At 35.8% G+C, this 12209-nt stretch overlaps 1 protein-coding gene across 7 annotated transcripts; it reads left to right on the forward strand.

Moving 5' to 3' along the window:
* The first annotated feature begins 2327 nt into the window (after positions 1-2327).
* LOC125813334 (sec-independent protein translocase protein TATB, chloroplastic) lies at positions 2328-9246 on the forward strand. Of its 7 annotated transcripts, none has more exons than XM_049492830.1 (8): positions 2328-2562; positions 2680-2801; positions 4528-4587; positions 4681-4822; positions 7411-7554; positions 7932-8084; positions 8791-8910; positions 8990-9246. In XM_049492830.1, the coding sequence occupies exons 1-8, from the start codon at positions 2340-2342 to the stop codon at positions 9049-9051; spliced, it is 1026 nt and encodes a 341-aa protein (XP_049348787.1). In that variant the 5' UTR covers positions 2328-2339; the 3' UTR covers positions 9052-9246. The 7 variants fall into 7 exon arrangements, with proteins under 7 accessions (XP_049348787.1, XP_049348789.1, XP_049348791.1 ...); XM_049492832.1 differs by having other exon boundaries at positions 7935-8084; positions 8788-8910; XM_049492834.1 differs by having other exon boundaries at positions 7935-8084.
* Positions 9247-12209: the final 2963 nt, after the last annotated feature.

Here is a 12209-nt window from a genome sequence, read left to right on the forward strand (position 1 = left end):
ATTAGTATGATATTGTCCGCTTTGGGTCAAGCCCTCACGGATTTGTTTTTGGGCACATCCCAAAAGACCTCATACTAATGGAGTTGGGTGAACACTTATATATTGGTACATTTCTTCTTCTCCATCCGATGTGGGATAGGTTTGTTACCCAACAAATTACTGGGCTGGGGTTTTGAGTTTGTATAATTCGAAATTTGTATAACTTTTGTATAATGTAATTTTGTATAATATAATTTGTATAACTGTTTAAAGTTCATATGTTTGTGTTTGTCTAAATTCGTTATTTCGAGTTTATACATAAGTAGCTCAATTATACAACCACACCCGCGAATTATACAAACTCATGAATTATACAAATGAGACAGCTTAAATTATAGTTACAACCCGTAAATATGTCAATATAATTATGAAGTATAATTAAGTTTATTATAGTGACTATATATTTGCAAAAATTTCCGTTAAAAAGTATACTTAAATTAGGTCAATTCAAACGGGCCTAGGCATTTAACATTTAATTTTACAATTTCAATACTTATTGCGTAATTTAATTTGATTAATCAAATGACCAATTTATACAAGGCATAGTAATATAAAATTAAACGGTTGCACGTGTATCAAGTTTTCCCCAATGGCTAAGAGGTATAATGCCTTATTTGGTTTCATTTGACTAAATGCTTATGCTAGTAGTAGTATTTTATAGCTGGTGTCACATGGGTTGATTCTAATCGTCATCTACGTAGGTCGTAGGTGGATTGTAATAGTATTTTTTGTATAAAAAAAAAAGAAGTATAAGATAAATTCAAGTGGATGGTAAGTAATGATATTTTATTTTGGATTTATCTATATTTTAGCGTAAAGACTAAAGAGTTATCTACCATTCGAAATGGTGAAAAAATAATAAATATCGTACTAATTAATTAGTTGTAACTTGTATATGTATTAAACTAAATTAAAGCATTTATTAGATTTTCTTTCCATTTGAGTAAACAAATAGAAAAAATTAATTAAATACACATCTTATTTTATTATAATCTCTAGAAAAAAATCAAAATTCCTTCTCGGATACATCATTCTCCTCTCGCTAGTCTCTGATACATCCATACCCCCCTCTCAGATATATTCCTTCTCTCTCTGATACATCCCTCACATCTGTATCAGGATGTCTACTGATGTATTCGGAAGTCTAGTGATATAACCGGTGTCCTATCCCCTCTGATATATCCCTAACCTATGTATCTGAATGTCTAGTGATGTATCATTAACTGGTACTAAGTCAATACCATATATTGTATTAATATTATTAAGGCTGATAATTTCGCTTAACTGATACTAAATCAGTAAATATATATTGTATTGGTATCATTAAAGTTTCTTGTTAAGAAATTACTCGTTAGTCAATACTTATAGAATCATTGACTAATGAGTAATTTATGAACAAGAAACCTTAATGATTCCAATACACTATATATATACTGATTTAGTATCAATTAAGCGAAATTACTATCCTTAATGATACCAATACAATATATGATACTGATTTAGTATCAGTTAAAGCGAAATTAGTTGGGGGGGTATATAGTGTAATTATTTAGTGGGTATGAATCTAAAGGGGTGTGTGTTTGTAATTATTTTGCTTTTAGGAGGTATTTGCTTAGTTTCCGTTTCCCCAATAATTTTCCCATAAATGAACGAAGAAATTTGGGCTTTGTGGCCCAAATTAAAATCTCGGCCCATTATATTTGTCGCGTTAGGATGGCAAACATACCCAAGAGGCAAGACCAATAGAAAAGAAAGGAAATGATGCCAGGCCCAGAAAAGGTTTCTGCATTTTGTCTAATAATTAGTCTATTTCAAACAAATTAACATATTTCTATATTTAAAAGCTATTCAATTTTACAATCTATTGCCATTGACATGATATGTTATAGACTTCATCGCATACAAACCAAATTAATTGGTAGAACTTTTATTATACATTATACACATCTTGTTTGTAACGATATTGGATCTAGTGAAAAGAGCGAGTCACACCGTGATACGTAGTGAGATCCAATATAAAATAAATCCAATAAGCGAAGCATCAAAACATAGACACATGCTATGATTTAGCCTTTTCACTATCCAATTGTGTCGACTTTCAGCAACAACAGGTACGGGATAAAATTGGGCTTTATGGCCCAAATTAAAATCTCGGTCCCTTTATTAATTGGGCTTTATGGCCCAAATTAAAATCTCGGTCCATTTTTTTTTGTCACATTAGTAGGACCAATATATCTCTAAGACCAATAGAGAAGAAAGCAAAATGAAGGTAGCCTGTTGTGGTAGCTGAATTTGATTCAATGACCACCAGTTCTCTCATGGCTTCTGCAATCTCTTCTTCTTCTTCTTCTTCTTCACTAGCTAGTAGAAGACTTTCTGTGACTGCCCTTTCATTTTCTTCTATTTCAGTTTCGCACAACCCCAAAGTTCACTTCTTTAAGTGGATTCCTTACTCGGGTCTCTCTTCTTGGAATGGACTGAAGCAGCTGAGTATTTCAAAATCTCAATTTTCAGTACAAATTGGTACTTTTTCTTTTCTGGGCCTTTGCTAATTCAGTTGTTTTCAGGGTTACCCAATGCCAAATTGGCATTTGCTTAATTCATATTTGTTGATTCTTGAAGTGATTGGTTGGTTTACAGGGAGAAGTAGAAAAAACAAAGGAAAAGGTGTATATGCATCTCTATTTGGAGTTGGTGCACCCGAGGCACTAGTGATTGGGGTTGTAGCTTTACTAGTTTTTGGCCCAAAAGGTCTTGCTGAGGTATGTTTGCCTTCTTCCTTGTACAAGTTTTCTGTCATTGATTCCATTTGAGTTTTTTTGGATTAGTCTTAAGTCAACTCTATTCTTCTCATAGATTACAGTATTAATCAGGGAAGATGTTATTTTTTCTTGCCGGCTGAATTATTGAAAGCAGAGAGTTTACAACATGAACTCTCAGTGCAAATTGATAGCATCTAGAAATAGTTAAACTATCCTTAAACAACTTTCTATTGAGCTCCCAGGGAACAAGTTTGCAGTCTCATACTGTAGATGTAATGTGTAGATGATCTCTATCACTAATATGAATGCTAATTAGATGTACGATACACAATGTTTAACAGCTTCTACTTAGATTGCTTACATTCAAAATCCTCAGGCTTATTTGGAATTTAGTCATGTGAAAATTGTGTCTTCAAATTCACTAGATAGTTTGTCTTTTAGATGCATTTAGCTAGAGTGAGTTTCAAATGCTAGGTCTTTATGGAAGGATTAGAAACACCTCAACTGAATTTGATATTATCTTATACTACTGCAAGAAGGCATTACATAAATTTAGGGAGGAAAAGAGGGGGGTGGGGTGACTGTAACACATAAGAGAGGTAAAATATGCCATCGTAGAAGAGGGTAGGAAGTCTGTTAGTTTTGGAGGGAGGGAGGGGAACCTTCCTTGGTAGTTAATATATTCTCTGGTGCAAATGCCTATAAAATTTTTCGTATGTACCTCGGGTATTAGCTAAATGATCTTTCATGTGCTTAAGATTAGGAGGGGTGGTCTAGCATCTAAACTAAGATGGGTTGCAGTGATAGATGCACCTAAGATCATGAGTGCATATAGGTATTTTGCAGTGCTTGCCCATTCGGGACAGTGATCGCTACAGGTGAAGAGATAAGCCAGTGGTTTACTGGGCTGGGGTGGGATTCCAGTGAGTGCTAAAAGAACGAATACAAGTAGTCAGAAAATTAGGAAAACGTACTTCCTCAGTCATTTTAATGGGTATCTCATGATGAGGTCTTGTGCTATTGCAATCAATTGCTTTGAATCTCCAAGCATTTTACCCTTAGGATTCTGAAGGCTTGCTTTTTCTGTAACCTAGGTATGGGCATGGCTCTCTAGTTAATTTAAGTTACCCAACTAGATGAGATGAAGTTCTTTGTGGTAACGCTGGAGAATGGCTAAGACTATAGCGACAGAGGGCTTGGTTATAGAAGATGTGTTGTCAAGCCACAATTTTTTAGAAAAAGAAAAACATGCCTGCTGATTGGCGCCTCCCTTGGCATACTGGGTAAAATGAATACTGATGCAGCACCTTCTGGCTGGTATCAGTCTCTGAAATCCTTTGGATGGTACTAGTTAATGACTGGCTGGCTGGCCACACAAACAAGCAGTATAGGCTATAAGTGCCTCTTGTTAGGTCATGAGGCAGACACATGCATGTTCGTAAGAACACCATGTGCCTCTCTTTTGTTGGTCCAATTTTCGCTGCAAATATCACATTCTACTGATGCTTTCTACTTTGGTTCTGCAGCTAAAGTTTGAAGATTTTGAAGTTGTAAACTTCAAATCCTTCAGTTGGGTTCAAGTATACCAATGTAAATGCAAACCTTGGTTGTCCTACTATTTGTTTTCTCAGTAGGAGAACCTAGCATGTCTCATTCAACTCTAATATATACTGACAACATAAACTTTGACTTATCATCTTACAATGTGAGATTTTCTGCATGTCAGGTTGCTCGTAATCTGGGAAAAACTTTGCGTGAATTTCAACCTACTATCAGAGAACTTCAGGTAGGTCTGTGTGACATTTGTCTAAGTTTCTTTGTTTCCTTTATTCTACAAGCAGGTTTTGATTCTCATGGCGCTCTTGTCTTTTGCATGAAGGATGTTTCAAGGGAATTCAAGAGCACACTTGAACGAGAGATTGGCCTTGATGACATAAAAGGTTCAGGCCAAGACACAAGAAATTCTAGCACCATGAGGCCTTCATCAGATAGCAGCTCTAACGATTCAGTGGCTGATCCCAGTGAGTCATCACACCTTCTATATTTATACCATTTGTGTTTCCTAAAATTAATTGTATTTGTTTTTTTTCATTAACTTCAAACTGTCTTCAACTTCTTGGACATTTTAATTATCATATTAATGGTTCAGAGGTTATATCAATGCCTGATAGAAAGTACCAAGTGTATAAGTGTACTTATCAAATTAAAGAACTGTTGGTGTTTGCACATCTTTTACAAGTGAATGCCAATCAGAACCACAACCAATCTTACCAAGACCTTAACCATCAAAATCAGCGCTGTTCTAAAAGCTACCCTAGGTGACGTGGTCTGTCATGTAGTTTCTCAAGAATTGATTTTGGTACTATAATCTCTGACTTTCATCCGTATAAATTAATATGTTTTCTATCTAAGAAACTTAAAAATTGGTTTTGACTCGCAAGCAATTGACATTACAGAAGTTTTTGCTTGGTTTTGAGCTTTCTTTTCAGAAGCAGGAAACTAATGTAATCACAGTAATAATTTTGTTGCATTGTTGGGTGTGCAAACAAATTCTCAGAATGGAAGTTATAAGAAAAAGAAAAAAGGGCAGCCCGGTGCACAAAGCATCTTGTGTTAGCAGGGTCTGGGGAATGCTGCACCTCAAGGGGTGTGATGTAGACATCCTAAGCTGATGCAAGCATTAGTGGCTGCTTCCACGGCTCGAACTCGTGACCTATAGGTCATACGGAGACAACTTTAGTGGATTTTGGTGGCGATAAATACTTAGATAATTAGGTGGCTCACAATTAAGCTCTAGGTTAGCGAATAATTGGGTGAGCGAACAAAGTCCCATATTGGAAATTGATAAAAAGAAGTTATCTATAAGGTGTAGAGATACTATTAATGGTGTGAGGTCTCTAGGAGAAAATCATGCAGGTTTGACCCAAAGTGAACATTAACACGCCATGTTAAGAGTGACTTTCAGTGGTCTAGTCGACAAAGATGTAGGATTGAAAGATCTCTAAAAGGCCAAATTGAAATTGAAAAGCAAAGGTAGGATGAGTCCACCTAGGTGCATGACAAGTATGTGTTTGCCTTTTGCATAGATTCAAAAAAACTGCACTTCTATTTCTTTCTAGGGTTCTTGAATTTTGGAGTGTCTATTCTGAAAGAAGTTCGGTCTGACAATGAAATTTCTTGGCGTGTATGTCTTTTTTCCCTTCATTATTTGATTTTCCATTGGAGATGGACCTTCTTCTCCTTAATCATATGGGATACCATTAGTCTGTTTATGTCTTTAACCCAGCCTACTGATCTTTCTCTTTGAATTAGATCGAAATTCCAATGCCAGTTTCATTAGATTACAACTTGAAACCCTCTTTCTTTTGATCCAAATCCTCACCAATGCGAACCCTAGTTAGATTCAGGCATGCTACTTATACTGTTGAATAGTTATATGAGAACATCTCACTCTTTTGGACATACACTGATAAGAGACTTGTGAGCCTAACACTCTGACAAGCTTTGGCAGAGGATAGTAGAGGTCTCTCATTTTTGTTTATATTTGTACCCACATTTAACATAGGCCATACTCCATAGAATGGTGACAAGGTGGACATGCTCTGGACTCCTTGAATTTTCAATCTATCGTGTTGAATCTTGCTTTTGCATTCATTTGCACTTTGTGGAATAACCGCTTGGTTTAAAGAAATTCTGTATAGTGGGCATGTGTTTGAGAGGGACATAAGTCGAGTTTTTGTTGTACATGTACGCTAAGTTGCGCGGAAAATGCCCGCTGACACATGTACGTTAAGATGTGCGTTTTGTTGTACTACTTTTGACGAATCCGACATGCACCCCTTGACATTTTAGAAGAGTCCGACAACATAGCATGTACGTTAAGAGGTGCGTGAAGAGTTCATGGAAACCTTGGGCTCATTACACACATTGCCCTTTCGAGAATTCAAGTTTAGTTCTTCTAACTTTATATGAAATACTTGAAGACTCACCGTCTACAATCAGAGGTGTTCCAAATTGTTTGATGTTTGTGAATTATAGTAAAAGCAAATTTCAAAAGATGCCGTATCATCAAAATGTGCGATAACTGGCTAAGTTCCTTTGTGAAGAAGATTATCTAGGAAGAATTGAATTTGGAGGAAATTTTAGCTGTTTAGAGTACATGACTAGCATGAAACAAGTTTTTGCTGAAGAAATGTTTACATCTGATAACTGGAGGAAGGACAACCTTGCATTCATGTTTGCATTTCTACCTCCTAATGACGTAATCAATGCTCATTGCTTTTCAGTATAGCGGAAGGCCCAAAATTGCAAGAATATTTATTCCTTATCCAAGGCCTTTTCAATCATATATTCTTGCCTTCCAAACAATGGTTGTTGCTGCTTAGTACCTGCAAGATATCCACTATTGCAAATCCACACGTCGGTTTTTGGCCCCTTATCTTGGACCATTTTTACCTACTATTATCCATAGTCGTCTTCTGCGCTTATTATTTTTGGCATTACATCATTGAAGAAGCAAATCACTTTTCCATGCTCATTTGTGTTAGCAGACTAAATAGTTACATATCCTGTAAAGAGTGTCATTATATAACTCTTACAAAAATGACAGATGGTTCTCCATCACCAAAATTAGCTTCCACGGCTGAAGACGACTTGGAAAGGATGATGAGAATTGCTGATGCTGAAAAACAAGCAGAGAAAGACCTTGCAGCCTTACTTGAAAGTCCGTCTGAATCCCAAACCGTGTCACAAGGTAAATAGATATACGAAATAAAGATCAGATCACTGTTCGTTAAGCTACACTGTAGCAATCATTGTCCATCTCTTAAATTTCTCAACTCCAGATGCCTGGTTTTTCTTTGCTCCTGATGGGACTGCACAAAAGTGCTCTAGTTCTATTTGGATATTTGTTGCTCTCATTAGCACAAGAAGCAATCCACTTCTTGAGTTCTTTTCTCCTTTACCTTCATGGTATGAAGCATGGTGCATTTCTACTAGGTGTTTTCTGCAGACCCACTCGAGCTATTATGACACATTCTATTCATGGGATGCATTTTAGAACATTTTGATCCAATTGTTGTTTTATTCTGTTATTCATCCATAAGGAACTAATCAGTGTTAATGTTTCAGAAGTAGCAGATAATTCTTCTTCCTCAGATAGAGCATACTCAACTGAAGAGTACTTGAAGATCAGTGAGGAACAGCTAAAAGCTGCCGCTCAGAAGCAGAATGAGACATCTACGCTCGAGCAAATCCCCTTCAATGCCCAAAGCCCGTCGCAAGGTTAGCAATATGCGGACATAGAAAACACCTCTTTGCTATGAGCCATCTCTTAAATTGGTGAAGTCACAAAACCTGGTCTCTCTTGCTGTGCTCCTGCTGGAGTTGCCCAAAAGTGATCTAGTTCTGTTTGGATACTTATTGCCTCATTAGTACAATAAGAGATCCACTGCTTGAATTCTTTTCTCCTTTACCATTAATATTTTGTTACAAAAGCAGGGTACATTTGTTGGAGTCCCATATCATTTGTAGGATGAGAACACGGACTTCTTATATGGTCTTGGGCAATCCTCCCTTCATGTGCTATCTTTTGAAGCTGAGTTAGGCTCAAGGTCCATTTCTTTATTATGGTATCAGTGTCAGGCTCATCCCAATTCATTGTTTCCAATGTTGCCCCCCGTCTTATATTATACACGCTCCACACATCCGGTCTTGGGCGCGTGGTAGTGGGGTGGGTTGGAGTCCCACATTGTTTGTGGGACGGGAACATGGACTACTTAGTTGGTCTTGGGCAGTCCTCCCTCATGTGCTAGCTTTTGAGGTTGAATTAGACTCAAAGTCTATTTCTTTATTAACATTAATACTAGTTGTGTTGTGCAACCAGAGCTGATATGACATTCTATTCACAGGAGGCACTTCCAAACTTTTCGACCCATTGGTTGTTTTCTTTATCCATATGGAACTAACTGGTATTATTCTAAAATAGCAGATAGAGCTTCTTCAGCAGATGGAGCATACTCAACTGAAGATCTTTCAAAGGCAGCTGCTCAGCAGAATGAGATGTCTTCTCCCCAGCAAATCCCCTCAAATGCTGAAAGCCAGTCGCAAGGTTAGTAATTGTACACACAGTATGCTCTCTCTCTTTCTTCCTCTGTTCTGATGTTTTCTGTAACTGCATTACACCCCAGAAGCTCCCGGAGAGGCTGCCTCGATGATCTCTTCTTCCACGAAGCCCGAAAGTGAGACATAGGGAAGTAATGGTATAGGTCTTGTTCTTAAAATCATTGAATATTGTAGTGTTATTCTTAAAATGCTTGATGAACTTGGAATGTTCTGCTTCGGAGTAACAATTTTGTACATTAGAGCCATTGAAGAGTGTTGTACTTAATTAGTCCTTCCTCTGTTGTATTGTATAAGTTAAAGATATAAACTCACACGCGATACTGATTATGTTAACACTAACACTCTCCCATATTATACACAATTGACACGAGTCGTGTGAGACTTCTTTTTTATTAGTGGATGTTGTGTGAGGCACAAAATAAAATTTGGTTTGTATTGTTCATTGGTCATCCTCTAAGAGGAAAATGGTAAGATGTACCTCTAACAGTTGAACTCATGGGAACATTTTTATACTATTTTATATAACATGAACTAAGGCCTGTTTGGTTTTAAATTATTTTACGTGATTTTCTTTACTGATTAAATCAGTTTGTTTAATCACAATCTCTATTTACTGTTGTCTAAAAACGAATTAAAGCTAACAATTGACTATTAAAATCAATAAGATGAGGATATTTGACTTATTCTTTAATAATCATATCCGTCACCCCCACTCCACATCTCATACCTATAAATGCTTTTGAAACAATGTTTCTTTATTTTAAAAAGTAATCAAGAAATTCACTTATTTTTAAGAAACAATTTTCTTTCAACTCAAACACACCCTTATTGTCAATATATTTGCATCAAATATATATGACATAATACATAAACATGATCTTTAACTTGACTTTAGCGGATAACTAGGCCTAAGTCATCCACTGCCCCTTAAAGTTATCCGCATATTTCATTTAGACACTTCAACAGACCTTGTTTCCTATTAGACACTCTAATTTTAAAAAGTAAATACCTATTAAACATTTTTCTAACACTCCGTCAAAAGAAAGGCTTAAGTCATATGCGTTCCCTTAAAGTTGTTCGCATATTTCATTTAAACACCTCAACTATATGTTGTGCCTATTGAACACCTCAATTGTTCAAAAGTCATTCCTATTGGACACAAAATGCTGACATAACAAAAAACGTGCGATTCACTCTCTTTAAGCGCGTAAAGCTATCAAATTATTATTTTTCTAAATTATACAACTAAACTAATTTTTTTTAAAAATAATTAACAAAAATAAAGAAGAAGAAGAAAGAGCCGTCTTCTTCCCCATCCCACTATTCCCTTCCCTGCAACTATTTTCAATTTCTCACCCACCATTTCCATCAGCTGTCTTACGCACTTGCTCAACCCACCCCATTCCCTGCACCCCATTCCGGCGAATCTTCATTTATTTCGATGAGAAAAATATGAATTAATTTTTCGGATGAAAGTTTGTTATTATATTTTGCAATTTTGATAAATAATTACTAATGGAAAGAAGATGAAGACAATGAGTAAGAGATTTGATGCTATCAATATGTAGAAAACTGATCGGTTCTAGTATTAACTAATTAGAAACTTTCATTATTTCACTAGCACTTGAACTGTTCAATAAAGAATCCAAATTGCATCTTTACACAGAAATCATAAAGGATAAACTTGAATGAAGGAGAATAAAGAGGTAGGGCGACGATTTGTTGGCGTCGTAGTTGCCGCCGTCACCGGTGAAGAAGAAATGGGTCTCGGAGGGGGGGTTGGTGAAATAAAAAATAAAAACAAAAATAAGTTTTATATTCATAAAATTATTTTTGAATTACTTAAATAGAGCTTTTTAAAAATATTGAATTCAATGCCACGTGTCATCATTTTATTGGTGGGTATGTTTTTTAGAAAATTGTTTTTTAATTTTTTAGTTAGTAAATAGATGCTTTTTAGAATATCATTTTTTAAATATATTTTTGGATTCAAAAGCCACATGTCATCATTTAATTCATCAGTTTGCCATGTCACAGCGAGTGTAGTACACACATCTCATATTTTTGGCTAATTGTCAAAAAAATGTCAAATAGATATCAATTTTAAGGGGTATAGGTACAAGGGTTAGTTGAGGTGTTTAAACGAATTATGTGGACAACTTTAAGGGGCTACGAATGACTTAAGCCCAAAAAAAAGGTGCGTGTAATACACATGCACATGATGTGGCAAACTAACAAATCAAATAAAGCCACGTGACATTTTAATTTAAAATAATTATAAATTTTAATTTTGAATATAAACAAAACAAAATCTAAAAAGAAAAGATTCAACTAAAGGAAAAAAAATTATACATCCCTCACCCCACCCCCCGCATCCCCACCCCAAACCTCTTCCTTTCTTCTCTTTTTCTAACACTGACTATTGTCCACCATTGTATTTATCGGAGCTTTTGAAGTTTTAGGGAAAAATCCCTAACCGTGACTATTGACCATCATTCTTTCTTATTTCCATTTCATTTGATAGTATTTTTTAAAAAGATTTGTTCTTCCTTTGTTGATTTTGATTTTGAATTTTTTTATTTTTGCTTTAATTTGTGGGGAAGCAAGGGCGTGGGTCGGGGGCGGTGTGTGAGGGGGGAGGTGAAGAAGATGTGGATGGTGCTTTTCATTATCTTCCGGCAAAGAAGACGTAGATGATAATCTCCATTTTTTCCGCCAAAGAAATGTGAATGATCATCTTAATTGTTCTTGGCAAAAAAGATGACAGAAAGTAGTTCTACTGCAAAATTAATAATGCAATGATAAAAAGATTAAAAAAGAAAAAAGAAAATGACAGAAATTTGCTTTTGAAAAATTGGTGGTGAAGTGTTGTAAAGATACAATTGCTGCCTTGTAGCAGATGGTGTGGTATTGAAAGAGAGGAAAGAGAAAAATATTGTTAAAGGTTTTTTTTTAAAAAAAAAAAGAAGAGAAAAACACTGAAAAGGAAAAGAGAAAATATTGAAATATTTGATCTCACGCGCTCACCAAAGTGTGAATTTTACTTTTTGTGCCCCATAAAGTGTCGTAGTGGTTCAAATTCTACCTGATAGAAGTGTTTGATAGGTACAAGTTCTAGTTGAGATGTCTAAGTGAATTATGCGGATAACTTTAAGAGACCAGAGATGACTTAGGCCGTATAACTATGCCCTCCAACTTTGAGTGTGTGCAAGTAGACACTTAAACTTGTACTATAAAATTAAACAATAGACACACATATCCTACATGGCATAGGACTCCATGTAG

Source organism: Solanum verrucosum, unplaced genomic scaffold (genome assembly GCF_900185275.1).
Source record: "Solanum verrucosum unplaced genomic scaffold, falcon-dt-bn FXZP01000189.1, whole genome shotgun sequence".
NCBI lineage: Eukaryota > Viridiplantae > Streptophyta > Magnoliopsida > Solanales > Solanaceae > Solanum > Solanum verrucosum.

Excerpts from the sequence above, each read along its gene's own strand:
- LOC125813334 (XM_049492830.1), top strand. The coding sequence starts at position 2,340 with ATGACCACCAGTTCTCTCATGGCTTCTGCAATCTCTTCTTCTTCTTCT. Across the intron at positions 2,802-4,527 it reads GCCCAAAAGGTCTTGCTGAG|GTTGCTCGTAATCTGGGAAA; the intron begins GTATGTTTGCCT and ends TCTGCATGTCAG. Across the intron at positions 4,823-7,410 it reads CGATTCAGTGGCTGATCCCA|ATGGTTCTCCATCACCAAAA; the intron begins GTGAGTCATCAC and ends CAAAAATGACAG.